This window comes from Lycorma delicatula, chromosome 4 (genome assembly GCF_047948215.1).
Source record: "Lycorma delicatula isolate Av1 chromosome 4, ASM4794821v1, whole genome shotgun sequence".
In the NCBI taxonomy this organism is placed as follows: Eukaryota; Metazoa; Arthropoda; class Insecta; order Hemiptera; family Fulgoridae; genus Lycorma; species Lycorma delicatula.
In genome coordinates this window covers 128616380-128635464 of record NC_134458.1, presented here as the reverse complement: position 1 = coordinate 128635464, position 19085 = coordinate 128616380, and the positions used below count along the sequence as shown (strand labels likewise).

At 30.9% G+C, this 19085-nt stretch overlaps 1 protein-coding gene across 1 annotated transcript in view; it reads left to right on the top strand.

The window, feature by feature from the left end:
- Positions 1-19085, top strand: part of LOC142323869 (differentially expressed in FDCP 6 homolog) — a 45290-nt gene that overhangs the window by 17187 nt on the left and 9018 nt on the right. Inside the window, exons 4-8 of the mRNA XM_075364168.1 lie at positions 6942-7175; positions 7963-8177; positions 9819-9999; positions 13993-14129; positions 17071-17207. Of these exons, the coding sequence (XP_075220283.1) occupies positions 6942-7175; positions 7963-8177; positions 9819-9999; positions 13993-14129; positions 17071-17207 (904 nt within the window). The remainder of the gene's footprint in view (positions 1-6941; positions 7176-7962; positions 8178-9818; positions 10000-13992; positions 14130-17070; positions 17208-19085) is intronic.

The window sequence follows — 19085 nt, the reverse complement described above, 5'->3', positions numbered from 1 at the left end:
CGCACCATTCAAAATTGGCGACATGAGCGGCTGACAGACGGCGTCGTCCTGTTACATGTAATATACATTCACATGTTGCAAATCTGACACGTGATTTACTGAGAACATTTGGATGGGAAATTTATGATCGTCCACTGTAGTTTGAACTTAGCTCCTGATTACCATTTGTTTGGGAAATTGAAAGAATTTTTAAGTGGTAAGCAATTCACGGGTGACGATGAACTAAAAGTGCTGTTAATCAGTGGCTAAATGGACTGGTGGCAGAAAAATACGATGAGGGTATATTGAAGTTGTTATATCGCTACAATAGATGTCTTAATTCATGTGGTGATTATACAGAGAAGTAATATAAGGTATGTAGTTTAAGAGAAATAAAAAATATTTATAAAGTTTTCAGAATAAATTTTTTTACAATGAAACTGTCTTTACTTTAGAGATAACCTCTCCTATAATATTCATTTTTTAACGGGCTAGAATTAAAATCTTTTTATTTTTGACATGCATTTGAAATTTAATTAAATCTCTCAATAAATTTACTAACTAATATTTGTTAAATAATTATAGAAAACATTAATCCATTGAAACAGTTTGATTGTCGGACTCAAATCTATGTGTATAGAATTGAAATACTAAATTAAACATTGTCAAATTCTTCCAAATTGTCTATTTCTTCACAATTGTTCTTATTTTGTATGCACTAATTTTCAAAATCATTTATAAGGTTTTCTATAAGACTGGCACATTTCTCCCAGCCTTCAACAGTAATATTTTGACTACAGCCTCATGTAATAATTTTTCCACATCAACAGTTTTAAATGTGTTGTTACAGTTTTCCCATATCTTCTTTTATTTGTGCCCATATCATTTCTGTCTCCGCATGATATGATGATAAATAAACAACTTCATGTCTTATTTCAAATGCCAGTTGATCCAGATCATATATTTTTGGAGATTTTTCATTTCATTGCACATTAATAATTCTGTCCTGGTTTGTGAAACACAAAATATGTGTTTTTAGTTGGTTATTTCTGAATATAAAGGTTTTTCTATTATAGCATAGATCATGCTATGTATCAACAGATTGATAACTAGTATTAACCATAACAATTACTGATCATTCTTACAATAAGCACTAGACATTTTTAGACAATTTTATATTCATTTTAAAATTATAATCAGCAAATAGAAATTTTTTTTTAATGAAAAATCCGATAAGGGCTTGCACTCCACACTTGAAGGGATCAGGAATTACCGCATTCATGTTATGACATGATTCTAACATAACCAGTCATGCTGCTGACCTCCACCTAGGCTTGGACATCTCTCTCATACAGGAGTGCCAACTTTGAAATGAGTGATTTCCCTCTTAGCTGCAGACTTGTTGTAACCTTACTTTGCGAACGTACCTCCTAATTAGTAATAATTAAATTTAAATAAATTCTGAGCAATGTTTCTTTTGAGACACTAGTTGTTTGGAGCTATAAACATAATGTTTAACTGAATATATCTATTTTATTTACTTATTTATTTATTATCTATTTGCGAGGCATATTCATATAGTAAGGGTCGTTGGTCATTAAAAAGTATTAACTCGTGAGAAAAGGTCTTTAATTACCGTTTTAGTTTACTACAAATCTACTTCACTTTTCCACATAGTCGCCATTCAGTTCTAAGCACTTTTCATAACGCTGCACCAGTTTCTTTAACTCCTCTGCATAGCCAGCTGGGAATTGAACCAGTTGACAGTGGCAGTCTTGAGTTCCTTGTTGTTTTCAAACCGTTGTCCACCAAACCGCTCTTTTTCAAATCCAAGAAGAAGAAGAGTCGCTAGGTGCAAGGATGGGACTCTATGGAGGGTGGTCAAAAAGTTCCCAACGAAAGTCTTGAATCTTCTTGGTTAAGGCAGCGGTGTGAGGTCGCACATTATCGTGAAGAAGGATTACACTGAACGATAATTTCCCATGTCGTCAATTTTGGATCACACGGCTCAGTTTGATGAGCGTTTCATAATACATGTCAGCTGTAATTGTTGAGCCACATTCCATGAAATCAACCAAAATGATGCTCTTTTCGTCTCAAAAAACAGTAGCCGCCAACATTTTTCAATTCGTGTACAGAGATTACTTAAACTTTTTCAGTTTTGGAGAACTTGAATGGCACTACTGCACAGACTGTTTCAATTCTTTGTTGGTGTAGGATATCCATGTCTCATTGTCCATAACAAGGTGGGAAAACAAATCATCTCCATCTTGTTGATAGCGGTCCAAAAACACTCGTCCACTGCACACTCTTTGCTCTTTGTGTTGGTCAGCGAGCATTTTAATATTCCACCTTGCACACCATTTGTGATATCCAAGCTTTTCATTTGACAGTCATGAAGGTGTGTCTAACATGCAAATATTCATCAGCCAGAGCAATAATCATCAATCACTGATTACATCGCAGTTTTCTGTCCACTTGTTCGTCAGTCTGAATACTGGTCTTATCACACTCTGCTCTTCATTATGCACATTTGTGCAGTCATTCTTAAAGTCTTGATACCATTGTCTAACCTTTCTTTCACTCCTTACTGAGTTTCATACACTAGGCACAACTCCTGATAAATTTCAGCAGCTGAAGATCATTTAGCACACAAAAATTGAATCACAGCATGCACCTCAAAACTGGCTGGAGAATTGATTGTCGTGGACATTGCGATCTGCATTCACCGGCAGGCAAACGACTACTGAATCAAAAGAACAACTGCAATGGCTTCATAAATAGACCATAGACGCCACTGCATGCATGAAACTGTGCTCAGACCCGCTAATATTTAAATACAAGCCAACGGCCCTTAATTTATGAATATGCCTCGTATTATTTCCAGTAGTTTTTACAGTGTGGAAACAATACTATAAGCTCGTCATAGAGGTAAACAAAGTTACTTGTACATGAGCTGCTATGTGTAACATTAATAGGAGTAACTACATACATAACTAAAATACTAAACCACAAAATAGAACTGGAGTTGTAAAAAAAAACTATCAAATAGTTTATATATATATATATATATATATACAAAACAAAAATACTTTCCACATTGGTAACATACTGTAGGTATATTGCATAAAAATCTATGTTTATGTATGTGCTTATAATAAATGTATATAATTTTTAAGTTGTCTATGAAATAAAAACTGTTATCTATGTGCTTATGAATTTAAATTATGTTATTACTTATACAGTTTTTCTTTCTTTGTGGTTTTAATATAAATTTAGGGAAAGTATTGTAATTGTGAAAATTTTGAGTTAAAATTTGTTCATTTCCATATTTTAATGTTCCCTGATTCAAAAAATGAAGAAAAAACTAGTACCCAATACTGCATGTATGTTTTTATGTCTTTTGTGCTTAATATCTCTCTAATAAGTGAACATATAATCAGGAAATTTGGTGGAGACTTATATATTCACATTGATGATATTAAATTTTTATGAATATCTGATAATCATGAAGTTCTCCTTTAACCCAAGACTACTATCTCAAGATAGGTAAATTTTGGTGAAAACTTCACCTGATAATTTTTAGACTGCTACTAGCAGTATGAAAAGAGTTTGAGAGTTCTTCCCGTGCTTCTCCTCCTTCCCACCAACCAAATTTTTCAAAAATCAAAACGTTGAAAGTTAAATATTTTTTCACATTTTAAAATAGAGAAGTATGTTTGAAGAGAAGTGTAAGAGCCAAAAGAGGCTAACACTCCTCTCAGGTTTAATATTTATGACTCCTTACATTTTTAATCATTCTAGAAACTTTTTTATTAATTAAGGAATGGTGAATAAATTTAAAAAAATAAAGATATTCCATAGATTAAATAATGATTTACCAAGTTAACTGGAAGAAGGATTAAATTTTAAGCTCTGCATAAGTTCCAGAAAAATTCTTTAACATAATTACCAGCTTTTTTTTATTTTCAAATTTTTTATTGTAGTTATATGAGTTAATTTTTATTCAGTTTTGTTTTTAAGAACTGCTCTAATTTTAAAAAAAATTAAGTAAAAAAGTTTTATTTCTTTATATTAAAGTAAGTAGCCGACCGATTAATTTTATAGATAGATAACTTGCTTGCCATTGATTGGATTTTCTGGGTATAATTCCTATTGTAATAGTCAAGTTTTTTTTTAATTTAAGTTCATTTTTATTGTGTTACTGTTACACAAGTCTTAAGTTTCTGTGAGAATTTTTCTAGAAAAAAATTGTTTAATTTGCTGTACTTCTAGATATTTGTAGTATTTTTCTTACATTCTTGTTTAGAAAACTATGTAGAAATTATACTTAATGTGATTAATTCATTCATGGTATTATTTTTTAATTAATAAACAATTGGTCAACACTTCAATAAATACGTCATGCTAATGGTGATTAATAAAAAATTCCTGACTGATAGTATTAAGGTTTATTTATAAACATATGATCTGTTTCCTTTCTATATTGAATTAAAAAACAATGAAATTTGCTTATCACATTGTACTGAGTCACTATTGATAATTATTGCTTGACTAAAGATCAGAAAATTTACATTTTTATGATAAATAATATTTACATTAAAATTCAGAATCTTTTATATGCATTTTAAATATTTGTTTTAAAAAATAATTTGCTTAAGCCCACATACTAAATTCAAATTTACAAAGTTTATAGCTTGGTGTTTAATTGAAAATCTGTAAAATAACTTAAAAAATCCATTAATTTTTCAATCCATAAAAACTATATTATATTAAAAAATCCACATACTTTAAATGAAATAAAAATTTACTGGAGTATTAAATTGCTATACCAATTTTTTCTGTAAATATTTTTCTTAACATTGACATTTTTACAGTTTATGAAAATATCCTGAAGTAACATGATGAATACATTTTACACTTGCAAATTAAATACAGAAAAAACATTCTGTAATTGCTGAATTTATTTTGAGCCACCATTACTGATGCCCTGATTTTTTTAAATTTATAAATCTGATAAGTAACCTTGAGTTCAGGTGATTTTTTTTTTTAATTTTCCTCTTTGTCAATTAGTAGCTGTGTGAAGTAATTTAGAATCAAGAGTGCTAAGAGCTTAAGTTAAGTTAAACCTTAAGTAAAATTAACTTAAGTAAAGTAAACTAACTCTTAATTCTTCTTTTTTTTTGTTACTCTTTTTTCTATTACTTATAATCTTTTTTTTTAACACAAACTACATGTGTTGATACAGATAAAGAAATTAAAATCATAGATTAGCGTTTACAGTATATATTCAAGCTGAATTTCAGTAATTCAATATGAATCATCACATTTATGTGTGATGATTTACATACAAGTAAGTTGATGAATCATCACTTTTGAAATGAAATAGATTCGTAACATATTTTGTTAGGAATATAATATGCATTTTTTTATTACTTCTATTCTATATTATTTGAGCTGGTAGTTTGTATAGGTGTTAGGCTGAATTGTCGATTTTATCTTATATATTAAAAAAATTGGGCTGAAAACCTATTTTCAGTCTGCTTGGGCATTCTACTGGACAGATTGGGGATTTTTTTTTAATCTGCTTGGAATGACCTACAGATATGTCATCAAGCATCATCGGACCCCTAGCTTGGGTCTCCACTGAGAATTCCTAATATATTCCTCAATTGAGGAACTTTTCAAGGTTATTACTCACAGCAGAATCACTCGGATCTATCAATGCTTGATGATATATCTGCAGGCTATCCTAGCAGAATTTTTAAAAAATCAGCCTGATCCATCCAGTAGAACATATAGACAGACTGGAAATAGATTTTGAGCATGCATTTTATATGTGGTAGGAAAGGAAAGAAAAAAGAGGGGTTATGAGCGAGACATGTTGCAAATGGAATAGCTGTTGGCTACTTTTTTAAATATATAACATTAATTTGTAATAATAATAATCCTGTGGAGCAGCACAGGTCCTCTAGGATTTTTAAAAATATATATATGGCCAATTTTTAAAAATATATATATATATATATAGACATACAATTAACAATTTTGTTTATTCTCACTCTAAATTAATCAGGTCCTATAACTATAACTGTGAGTCTTAAAGTAAGTAAATTAGTCATGATCAGACTACTAAATAAATACTAATAAATATGCACCCAAAACACATTTTATATCAGAAAGAAATGTTTCCTACAGAAATTTTTTTATACTTAATTTACTTATTTGAAAATTATGCTTTAATGCATTTTCAACAAATATATCAGAAAAAAACTGTTTCAATCAGGAGGAATGCAAATTTCCTTTAAAAAAAAGAAAAGAAAAAAGAATTCTTATCAAATTTCTGGCAAATTTTATGGTTCTCTCTCTTTTTCTGTTTAGCCTCTGAAATCGCTGTAAACTTTTTGGTTGAATTTATTTTTATTTTGCTGTAAATATTATTTTTTAGTATTATTTTATTCTGAAAAATGAATGAAAGGTAAATAAAAAATAAGTATTTCTTTTTATTAAGAGGAGAGGGGTTTCTACATAAATATTAAGTTAAAATAATCTCAATAAATTATATTAAAATATAACTGATAAATATTATTTAAGTTAAATAAAATATAAGTTAAGTATTGTCAGATCTTAAAGCAAGCTTAAAGTGAATTCATCCTGAAAGCATAATTAAAATCAGTTTGGTCATTCTTACTCATATATAATTAACAGAAATAAATTGATATAATTTGGTATTTTACATAAAATTTAAGTATACTGTAAAAGAAGATATTCTCAAACAGTACAGGAAGGATTTTTATTTTTGTTATATGAATTAAATGCTTTAGGTATATTTCATATTTTAATTAATTTAGCTTTCAGTTATGTAAAAAAGAAATCCTACATTTCATAAATTTATAAAAATTGTTGTAATTTATAACCTGTTTATTTTTAAAATTATATTAGGTTGTATGGTTTAATTTTAGGTTGTTATGCATACATCAGAAGTTGCTTTAGTAGCATCGCAGCTAGTTACATCACTTGGTTCTGAATGGAATGAAAGTAATTTTGATGCAATATCCCATAATACTAATGGTTTTCGTTTTTCTACAATGTTAACCGTACTTGAGAGTAAATATCTAAGTGGAGTTGAACAAGATGTATTAGTTGAAGCTGTTACTGATTTGTGCCATACATTTGTAGATGACGTTATTAAAAAGGTTTGTTATTATTATATATTTTTTTAAATTACATTGAGTTTTCTTTTTTTAAACATATTTTTTTTATTGTAGTTGTTGTATCACACTTTTTTGAATCTTATTTCTATTAAGATCTTTTAACTGATACTCATTTCAGATTTTTCTTTACAAAGAAATATTTCTTTTGTGGATGTGTACTTACTTTACGTAGATACTTTTATACAAATAACATGGTTAACAAACCATTCAAGAAAGTGTAATAAAAAATAAAATATATAATACATTACTGTGATAAATAAGAATAATAGGGTAAGAAAAAAGGAGGTAAGGGAGTTAGATATTTGGCTGTAAAGAAAACATATTAAGGGAAGAAATAATAGCAGGAAAGTCTTCAATCAGGGAAGTTGAAAAATTAATGAATAAGTGGTAGATCTAGGAACAAATAGCTTAATAGAGTTTTAGAAATATTTGGGAGATATGATACTGGGTAAGTTGTGTTAATAAAATGTTAAAGGTCAGAGAAATGTGAAGAATTATTGAATCCCACCTTTACCCAGAATTAACTGATTATAAGAGGAGAAACGAATAATAATGATATTTAGTCCTTTACTTTAAGTATAAAAGTACTATTACTTTCATATCTATGTCTATACATCTTGTAATTGTAAATTGAAAAATTTTGTCAATAGTGTTTTTATAGAGAATACATCATCTCAAAAGGAAATTAAAAGTTAGTAAATTTTATAACTATTGAAAATAAGAATTATTATTATTAATTAATATTTTAAAATTAATATTCTTTTTTTAGGGCTGTCTTTTAAAACGTGGTTACTTGTTACCAACTATGCGTGAATATTGGTTTGTTTTACAACCAATGCAACTTGTATATTATAAGACTCAAGAAGAACGTGACCAGTGTGGTGTAATTTCATTAGATCCTCATTGTTGGGTTGATACAACTTCATGTAGAATTTTATTACACACTAACGAACGATGTTTTGAACTTGCTGCTTATGATCATAGGTATGTGAGTTTAAAGTGCTAATTTATTTTTATATTAAGAGGGCTAAGAATATTTTTTTTACATTTTTGCTATTTTTTTATTATAAAATAGGTTCTATTTGCCTTAACACCTACATGTAATTATGGGCAATCTCTATCTAGATAAAGGAGAGTGTCTTTTAATTTTGAGATTACAAAAAAAGATTTTAATTATAAATTTTTAGAACACATTATTAACTTATATAAATTTATTGAATTGTTTTTGAAAAACTGTTGTTCAGTGGTGGCAGTTCCTGTTGTGCTAGAAGATATTTAATAAATGTTAATCCATACACCCAGTGTTGTAAAATATAAATACCTGTAACTCTGGAATTTTTCCTATGTTTTAATGATTTTGTATTACACTTTTCTCTAAAATCTAAATATTCTGATTGATATGTTATAAAAATGTTGTAGTGACATATGCATTGGACACTGCAATTATTTTTTTTCTTTAAATGTTGTACTCTAAAAGTAGGCTTTAGACAAAAGTTTTCCTTAACATTGATCTCTTGCGTCACTAAAGCTGTCAGGTATAGAGGAAGGTTTTACTTCAGTTAGTAACTTATTGGTATTAGCTAATACATTAAATTATAACAAAGTCTAAATGAATGGTTGCAGTGTCCAGGTTAACTGACAGAATGATGATGAAGATAATGGCAGTAATATAGATATCCTGGCACCACAGTAACTGTATTTTATGAATACTTATTCGTTATTAGCTTTGTATAAAGTTAAGTGAAATCATGGTTCATCAGTCACCTTTTAAAGCTCAAGGCATACACCAACACAATACAGTTTCAATCAAGTGATCTGCTGAACTCTACAGTAACACAATGCATTTCAAGTTTTTGGTAAAGATTTTATGCCAGGCTTCATTACTGATTCCAGCATGTCACACAATTCATTGATTGTTCATTGATGGGTCCTAAATTCTTGAACTTTTTACACATTTTTTGTTTTACTAGTGGTATGCTACCCTAAACAATTTTCATATTTAATTGACATTTTAAAACCTATACCACTAAAAGACCTGTTGTGTTTGATATGAAAAATATTCTTTAAAAGACTAACAAATGATTGTTTGAAAGTCTTGGTATCCACTATACCAATGGCAAAGGTTGCAAAGATTCATTCAAAATATGTCAGAAAGTTATTTAGGTTCATCAGTCATCATGACTTTCTTTTAAATTTATTAACATTCCAATTTTCTTCTTTCTAAAAAATAAAATTTTGTAGAATTATCAGGATTTTGCAGTGATAAAAATTTATTTTCTTGCTGTCAGGCATGAGGCTAGTTTGATGTACTTCTTCATTCCCTACTTTACTGTGTGTAATCTCAATTTCTACATGTTTGTTATATTCTTCAACTTTATACATTTTTTTATCCGCCTCTTGTTTTTACCTTTTCCACTTCGTTTGATTTCTTAATTAACATTTAATTCTGGTTATTTCAAGGTAGTTCTAGTAAGGGATTTAAATAAGCTTCTTATTTCTCCTTGTTATTCCCATTAATTAATCGTATAGATGAAAATATTATTTTCTGAAATAAACATTTATTTGAATTAATGTGAAAAGTTGTTGTATTATTAATTCTCATATTTAAAAAAATATATATAATAGGAGTCGCTTGCAGTGGTTGTCGGCATTACAGCTTGCAATATCTCAATCAGGTGGCTCACTAGGTTACCAACGGCAGTTGGCTCTTCGTCGCCGTCAGAAAAGAGAAGATGATATTGAAGAACGACGAAGACGTACTAGTCTGATGCAAGATATGGGTGCGCAACTTCAAGCTGAAAAAATGGTAAACGTTTTTTATATACTCATATTGAAATTAAAAAATAAGTTAATGGAATTTTATGTTTTGTTTATTATTATGTATCTTTTTCTAAAAGAAGGCTTTTTTTTTAAGGATTGAAACTAAAACATTATAAAATAGGATAAGACTTCATAGTTTTTTTGTGGTTGTATGATGTTTTGTTTTCATTTTTTTACTTTTTTAAGAAAGGATTAAGATTTTTTTATGACACTGATTACGAGCTAATTTTCTTTTTTTTATCATTTCTAATTATTATTAAACTGGTATTTATGATTCATTTATGTTTGAAAGTAGGGCGAACTGAAGTACTTACCTTAAATACAGCAGTAAAAAATTCAGATTAGCTTAAGTTCAAGTAGTATATGATTTTGGGAGTTTTACAACTAGTTTGAATGTGGCAGATCATAGTGCTGGCATCATCCTAATTTGAGCTCCCATGTTAAAACTGACAGATGCCTTTTGTTTGGTTGCTCTGGGTGGAACTGTTATGCTACGCTCAATATTAGCTAGAACTGAATAATTGCACCGCAGTAAAGAGCTGTGCATGAGGTATAAAATTATTCCAATTAAGTTCCACCCTGACAATAACATCTGTTAACTCTCAGCAAGGAATGTGTGACTGGTTGACTCATGTCTCCCTTAGGTCAACAAGTTTATGTGTACTGGACTTTGATTTGAAGCTGAACGATTAAGAATTTAATCTTATTCTAGAGTAAAGAAAAATATTGGAAGGACAGTTTGTTCTGTAACTGAAGGTGATTGCAGATATTGTAAAGATGATGCAAAACCCAGAGAGTGCTTGTACTCAATAGCAAACATTAATTTTGATTTGCAATTTGAGGTTAGTGGCAGCATATGACTTAGTAAGTTCCTCTTAAAGTGAGGTAATGTACTCTGTCGACGCAGCAGCAAATGGTACGCGGCGGACAAGAGCGATTCCGGCCTTGATACTGTTGGATGTCCGGAACGCCTTCAACAGCCTGCCATGGGAGGTCATCGGGCAGGCGTTGAGGGCGAAAGGAGTCTCCGGACAACTTCAAGCGATCATTAGTGACTACTTAAGTGACAGGGAAGTGTGCACGTTCACACATCCCTGAACGTTCGCCAGTATCCAAGGATACTGGCGAACGGGTGTTTCAGATGCGAGCGGGGGTCCCGCAAGGCTCGGTGCTGGGCCCTCTCTTGTGGAACATCACATATGATGGAGTTCTTTGCCAGGCTTATCCGGAGGGGGTTGAAGTCTTCGGATTCGCCGACGACCTGGCCTTACTGATCAAAGGAAGGGATGAGAGGCAGGTGGAGGCCAATGGAAACATTGCCTTGGCAATGGTGCACCATTAGATGGTGACTCACGGTCTGCAAATAGCACCAGAAAAGTCGGAGGCGCTGGTGCTTGCAGGTCGACGCCAGCTAAGGGAGATGCGCTTCACCATCGATGGTGCAGAGATAAGCCAAGTCTCGAGGGCCAAATACCTCGGGGTCTGGATAGACAAGCGCCGTTCATTCGGACCTCATGTAGAGGAAGCAATAAAGAAGGCAGAACAACAGCTGAGGGCTATCTCGAGGCTGATGGCGAACACAGTAGGGCCACGAGAGAAACGTCGACAAGTCATAGCTGCAACCGTGACATCAGTCCTATTGTATGCGGCCCCTGCATGGAAAAGGGCAGTGGCAGTTCAGAAGTATAGGAGGAAGCTGGAGGCCACTCATAGGAGGCTGCTTCTGCGGGTGACATGTGCCTACAGGACAGTCTCCTATGACACGATCTGCGTCATTGCGGGAACGCCGCCAATAGACCTATTGGTTGAGGAACAATGCTTGCGGTTTGAAGGCGTAAACAAAGAGAATGCAAGGGCGCAGATCATGGCCATCTGGCAGCAACGGTGGGAGGCGAGCCAGGTAGGACGGTGGACTATGCGTCTGATTCCGGACGTGAGTGCTTGGATGGTACGTAAGCATGGTGAAGTTGGATATTGCCTCACTCAACTACTTTCGGGCCATGGGAACTTTGATAGCTATCTGCATCGCTTCAAGAGGAGGAGAACGGCAGGTTGCAGGTACTGTGTGACAGCTGACACAGCCGAACACACCTGGTTCGACTGTGTCAGGTGGGAGAACGAGAGACGTCAGATTCCGGTGGCCTTAACACCAGATAATGTCGTCAGACACATGCTCCAGAGTGAGAATGGATGGAGGGAGGTAGAGAGAGTGGCTCGTCTCGTACTAACAGCAAAGACTCAGGAGGAACCCCCTTGACGTGCACACGGCCCTCGATGTCAAAAGAGGCGTCGAAATGTGTTTTGTTTTTGTAGTTGTTAATGTACTTTGCTAGGTTAGGAATTTATGATTGTATTATGTGTCTTTGCTCATGTTGTTGTTGGATTATGCTGCCAGATATACCGATGGACATGGAGTGGGGGGATATTGTGTGCGGTGCTCTACCGCTGACGGCGAAGGAGGCATGGCGCAACAAGTAATGAGGGGTCATGGGAATGCGTGGGTGATCAAGGACAGATACTAGTCCATCTGATGCGTGTAGGGGCCAGGGAGGCAGCCTCTATGCCTAGGATGTTCGGGCCTACTCACGCGCAAGAGTGGGCGGGTCGGAGCTCCCCGATGATGGCATGGGGGACCCTCGAGGTGTGCATGGGGGGACGCGTAACTGTGAAGGGCAAACGAAATGTATGTCTTGATCAGGTACAATAGGGACTGGAAGGGTGCTCTCCTGCGGAGAAAAATTCTGATCACCGGAAGAGGTGATTAGTATGTTTTCGAGGAGGCACGAGAAACCCCGATGGGATGTCCGAGTTCGGACGAGCTAGGGAGGGCAGACTGCGCTGCCATGAAACCCTGAGGCGACTGTGTTAAGTTTTTTAGCGTGGGCTGGTCGTCTTGGGGGAGTTTAAAAAAAAAAAGAAAAAAAGTTCCTCTTAAAGTAGCTAAAACTTCATGATTCTTCACTCTTTGGAACCATTTTAAGTATCTTAGAACCATACTCTGAAGAATGGTTTTTACATCCATTTACTTAATACAACCTGTCTCTACAAGTAATTCTTTCGATTCTTTAACTGTAAAGAAGTAAAAAAGTCAATCACTTTCTGATCTAATCTTTATTTAAAAGTATGGTACTGAAAAGATTTTTAACAACTCTTAAAAATGAATTAGTTAGTTTTATTAAATGAATGTTATCTGTTTGTATCAGGTGTGTTTGTAAAGTAAGGTCCGTTTTGAATTTGCGAACTATATATGAAATGTAAACAGTGGCATATGTATGGAATGATTGTAAACAATGGAATACATATATTAATTTCTAGAAAGCCTTAGCTCATATTTGGTAGCAGTTTAATATTTTATTTTCCTGGATTCATTTTATCATATTTATCAAGAGACAGCTTTTTGCATCTGGTTTTTTCCATACAGGTAGCAATTTTTGTCTATCCATTTTTTAAACAAAAAAAAAATTAATGGAACTTGAGAGTATATAAAAAAGGCAGCCCAAGAAAAAAAATAATACTGTTTCAATTGTTTTCAAATTTCTACCTTTTAAATTGCCACCCAATTAAGGTTTAATAATTTGTCAGGAATTGTTTTTAATTTGGTATAGAATTGATTCATTCAGAATATAAAGAAATGAAAAATGATTTTTTATTATTACTATTATTTAGAGCTATTTTTTAAAATGGTAACTTTCTTAATGTGCATATTTCATTTTTATCAAGTTAATGTGGGAATTTGTATGTTTATATTAGTGAACTTGTTAAAAGTTTAATTTTTGTTTTTATATTAACAATTAAAAACCCCTATTTCAATTTCTTACTGGTTCTAAAGATTTATAGCATGTTTCAGATTTGGTAGTCATTGTTTAAGATTATTTTTTAAGAAAAATAAAATGAAAATTAAAATATAATTTTATTTATGATTATTATATAATCCATTTCATTCATATTTTTATGTATTTTTCCCTGTATTTATATCTAGGCTAGAGTTGCTGCTGAACTTCAAGCCCAAGAAATAAAGGAAGAACAAGAGAAACAAATTGAACAATTGGGAGCATTACTCGAAGAAGAAACAAGAGCAAAACGTGATGAAGAAATTGTTCGCAATCTTCAAGCTAGGTTTGTTTGTTATTACTTATTTTTTTTTAAATATTACCACATAACTTAAAAGCTTGTACATAGGACTATATAGAATGAAAATTTTATAGGATATGTAAAATGCACAGCTGACCAGGGATTTGAATTCAGAGAAATGTTGGATGAAAGATTAAGATATTATCATTCTGTTCTGGTGCTCAGCAATCATTTAGTTTACTAAAATTTAAAAAAAAGACATAAATAATTATTTAGTCAGTTTTTTTTTTTTTCTAACAGGTTGGCTGCCAGTTACATATGTCCTTAGAGCATTTAAAGTGAAGCTTCCTATTCTCCCCTCAATTTCCCTTCTTGAGCAACAGATATATTTTTCATCTATCCTCCTCATTTTTTTTTTATTCATAAGAGTAATTCTAAAGATTAAACATTTTTACAATTACTCATTCATTTTTTTAGAATGTAGATATTTTTACATGAATTAAACTCATACTGGACCTGCATAACTAATACCGCACCGTTTAAATAGAAAGTTCACAAATAGTTCTATCATTGACTAACAGATAATATTAGATGAAATAAAAGCTTGCAAGATACGGGTGTTGTGGAAACATAAATACCAAGCAATGGTTACTTGTAACACAAAAATTACAGGCATTAAAAATAATACCATACATGCCAAGATGTTAATAATAAATTGTTTTATTTTGTATTAACTTCATTCGGGCTATATATTTCATTGACTTAGCATCATATTATCCCCACAAATATGAGTTATGTATTACATTTATTAAATTACTGTATAATTATGAGAAGTGGTCAAGATATTTGGAAAAATATAATTATGTTATGATTTCCAATAAAATAAAATAAAAACGCAGTTTATTAAAATGTCAAATTCTGAGTAATGTAAGTAATTTTGTTCTATCTTAATTTTGCCCTAAGATTCTTTTAGCATGAAAGAGAACTCCCTGTAGAAATTAGAATATATGTTACTATAACATTTATTTAGAGAGTTATTTTATTTTTGTTCTCTGACATTTTTCCTGAGATGCAATCCAAATATAAAACTGACAGAAAATCTGTAATCTAGACACTAATTAAAAATATTATTTGTGAGCTATTTCAAATTTCCTTATTTCTGTATAAAATTACCTAGGAATTATGTAATGTAAACATATACAGTTTGTAAAATTAAAAAATTTATCTGTTAAAAAAAATTTAATATCTCCCACTGTGACAGAATTGTTTTGTTTCTATCTTTCATCTGGAAGGTTTTGGGTTCAAATCCCAGTCAGGCTTGACATTTTTCATACACTGTAAATTTCATCTAACATCATGAAACTGTAACTGGGCATCATCTTGATGTTTCTGTAGTAAACAAATATTGTATTGTACCAAGTAAAGGTACTGCCCACAATAACTGGGAAATTGAAGCACTTTTTCCACATTATTAATAAACTGTCTTCATTGATTAGCCTAAATAAGTGTGTATGTATGTTGGATTTCAAAACTATAATGGTGTAGACATTCTTACATAGGATAAAATCAAACCCAGATTGACATAGTTGTTCCCAAGTATAATAAATATCCCATACCAAATTTATTAAGAGAAAAATGAAATTGTTTCTCAATAATTTTCTTCTCTTAGCCAAATATACTACTGCATATCAGTATACCAATCCCACTGAAATGCATGTGATATTTTATCTTTCAAGTGATACCTTCACCCTGATCACCATTGAGATTAATGATGGTCATTAATCTCAGAGGTGTTTTACATACATCCAATCATAAGGTAGGCTGTGACAAATAGTGTAAAGCAACAAATTAATATATCCCTTTCTGTGGGAAAAGTGCATTAAACACACTCTCTCCACTCAGTAGGGAAATCTAAATATATTCTGCAACAATAACTGCTTTTCATTCAGAAATTAAAGTCCCACTTCAGAAAAAGTGTAAGATTTCTAAAAGGAATAACTTTACGCATACCCAAAAGGATGCTGCATGTGATCATATTTGAATAAATGAGTATTTGCTTCCCAAACTTCTCCCAATAATGGTACAGGATAAAAAAAACGGAGTTTAAAAATTACTTTCTTCTGAATACATGTAATTATTATACCAGGTGATCTTTCACATGGACTGTTGCATTGTTCCTTCATCAGTGAGGTATTTGATAAATTTTATTTTGTAAGTTGTTAATAAAAACTAAGTTATCAATAATAACCTTTAGTGATACAAACTCTCACTGATCTGAACCAAGTACAATACTATTAAGTTCGAATTAACAAGTTTGTGCTGTGTACTTATAGCAATTAAAATCAAGATTACATCTTATTTTATGATCTTTAATTTCATTCTTTAGGTTGCCAGTGATATAAAATACAATACAAAAAGTACATAAACAGAGGGGAAAAAGATTGAAGTTATAAAAATAATAATAGAGCCAACCAAATTCAAAAACAAAATTTGGTTAAATTTCCATGATCTTTCTCTTAAAATCTTAGGCTTTATCAAACGTAAAACAGACATATAATATTGCACTTACACAAAGTACTCCCATTCTGGCATAGTAATTTGCTAGAGTAGGTTATCACGTAACCATATATTGGTTGTAATTCTTTTCTGTCCAATTTGGATGGAATATAAATGAATATTTTACCCGTAATATTTTAAGTTTTTGTGTATTTATGATCTGAATTTTTTTTTTTTTTTTTAATATTGTATTTTATGTGGTTCATTGGTAACCTAAAGAATAAAATTATAGGTAATATTGAGGACATATGTCTTTACTTTCATTTTTACAAATAATGATGGTCAGATGAAGAAAGTTTTAATGGCAATCATATGTATTATATATATGTACGGTTAAGAGTACACGCATAAATATAGAATATACAGAGTGAGAGAGCAAAAGTTATACGTGTCATCTGTATAACTCTTAATTCAAAAAAATATATTTTAGGGTATTGAGAGAAGAGTGGGAAAAAAGAGAAGAACTTGAGCAATTACAAGAGGAGCAAAGAATATTATTAGAACAAGAAAGAGAGAAACGTAAAGAATTCGAAGAGAAACAGCGTGAAAAAGAATCACAATTGCAAGGTCAGTAAAAAGTAAACATTCATATTTTATAAATATAATTTTTTAAATATCACTTTAGGTGGATAAAAATGTAATAGTATTTATTTTACTATTAAAAATTTTCTGCGTTTATTCTGTTATGTCGCAATAAAGATTTTATAGCTTATTCATAATGTTTATTTATTACTTTAATTTGTAACAGTAGTGACAAACCTTACCTCAGGGGATGGTAGGAAAATAATTTATATTATGATTACTAATACTTAAAATTTCTCCTTGGATGATATAATATTTTAATATGTTTTTTATAAATTAAAATATAAGTTAGGTTTAATTTTAATTGACAAGGATCTCATTTGACTTTTTTTTTTATTGTAAATCAAAGATTGATATTATAATAAAAGAAATATGAATAAGGATTTTAAGGCATGGGATGGTTATGGCTCATGTTAAGAAACTACTCTTATGTACTGCGGAGAGAGATATTTTATAATTAAATTATACCAGTTAGTTAGTTGAGAGTCAGCTAAAACCTTATTAGTATGTTCATTGTATATGTAACCCAAACAAGTTTTTATTTTAATGGACTGGATTATGCTCATTAATTTTTTTTTTTTTTACTGGTAACTTCAGATAAAAAAATAGGAGATTTTAACCCATTACTATTACTGACAGTTTTGTATGTCTATTATAGTTATGAGTCACTCACTTCCATTGGTGCCCTGCTGTTTGAAAGCTGTCATCTTGGTACTAAATGTGTTTTTACCATATATGCCACTGTAAGCTGAAAATTGTCCTAAAAAAATGCCAATATAAAATATATTTGTATATATGTCAAATATAAATGAAAACAAAAGTGATAAGTAAAAGGTAATTGGGGAAAAATTTATGTAATAGACAAGCACATTAATCAATGAAATATTTTAGGTGAAATATGCAATAATTTTACTTTCAGATTAATTTTATATAATTAATGCACGATTCTTATAAATTTTAATTTTATCAGTACACACAAGCCAAATAAGTAGACTTTTCCAAACGTTATATTGCTATGTAGGTTAGTTTAAAGTATTCTTTTAGATTTCATAAAAGGCGTTGTAAGTTTAGAATTTACAAAATTTTAAAGACAGAAAAATCTAATATGAGAAAAACAATTTTTTTTCATATTTAATGTTATTTATTTATTTACTGTAAGATTATACAGAGATTACCACAAAATAAATGTTTTAAATAAATACTAATACAAAAAGTAATTATTATATTGTTGTTCATATTACTGTCGTATTAGTGAAATAAAAGTTTATATATTTATATAAAATAAAATATTTTGATAAATGTAATTTTTTTATTCAGGTATTGTTTTAAAGTTATTTTTCATTTACAAGCACATACATGTAGTTTGACTTCCTGCTCTTTCATTTAACTTACTATAGAGGTTGTAATAAATTTAAAATAAAATCATTAGTTTGATACTAAAACATCAATATTTTTTCAATATTTAAACTATACTACTTCTGGTCGTTGTTGTTATTATTTACATACACACGACTACATATGCAGTAATTGAATATGTAGCATGTAAAACAATATTGTCAAAAAACTGGTATATCCACCCAATATTTATCAATGTACAGTTTGATTGTTTTTCAAAAATGCCTTATCAATAGCTGTCACATCTAGTCAAAAAATGCATGTCAGATCACATCCATTTTCTTAAAATACTTTTTTCCCAAAAAAGTATGGCAATAGAGTATTTGGTAGATAGAACTGGAAACCATACAAGCAATGGTTTGGTAGTAGAGAAGAGCACATGTTATTCAAATTTACTCAGCAGGTTAAAAATCAGAATTTACATTTTAGTTACAATTTTTTTTTTTAAAGGTTTTAGAATATTTTCAA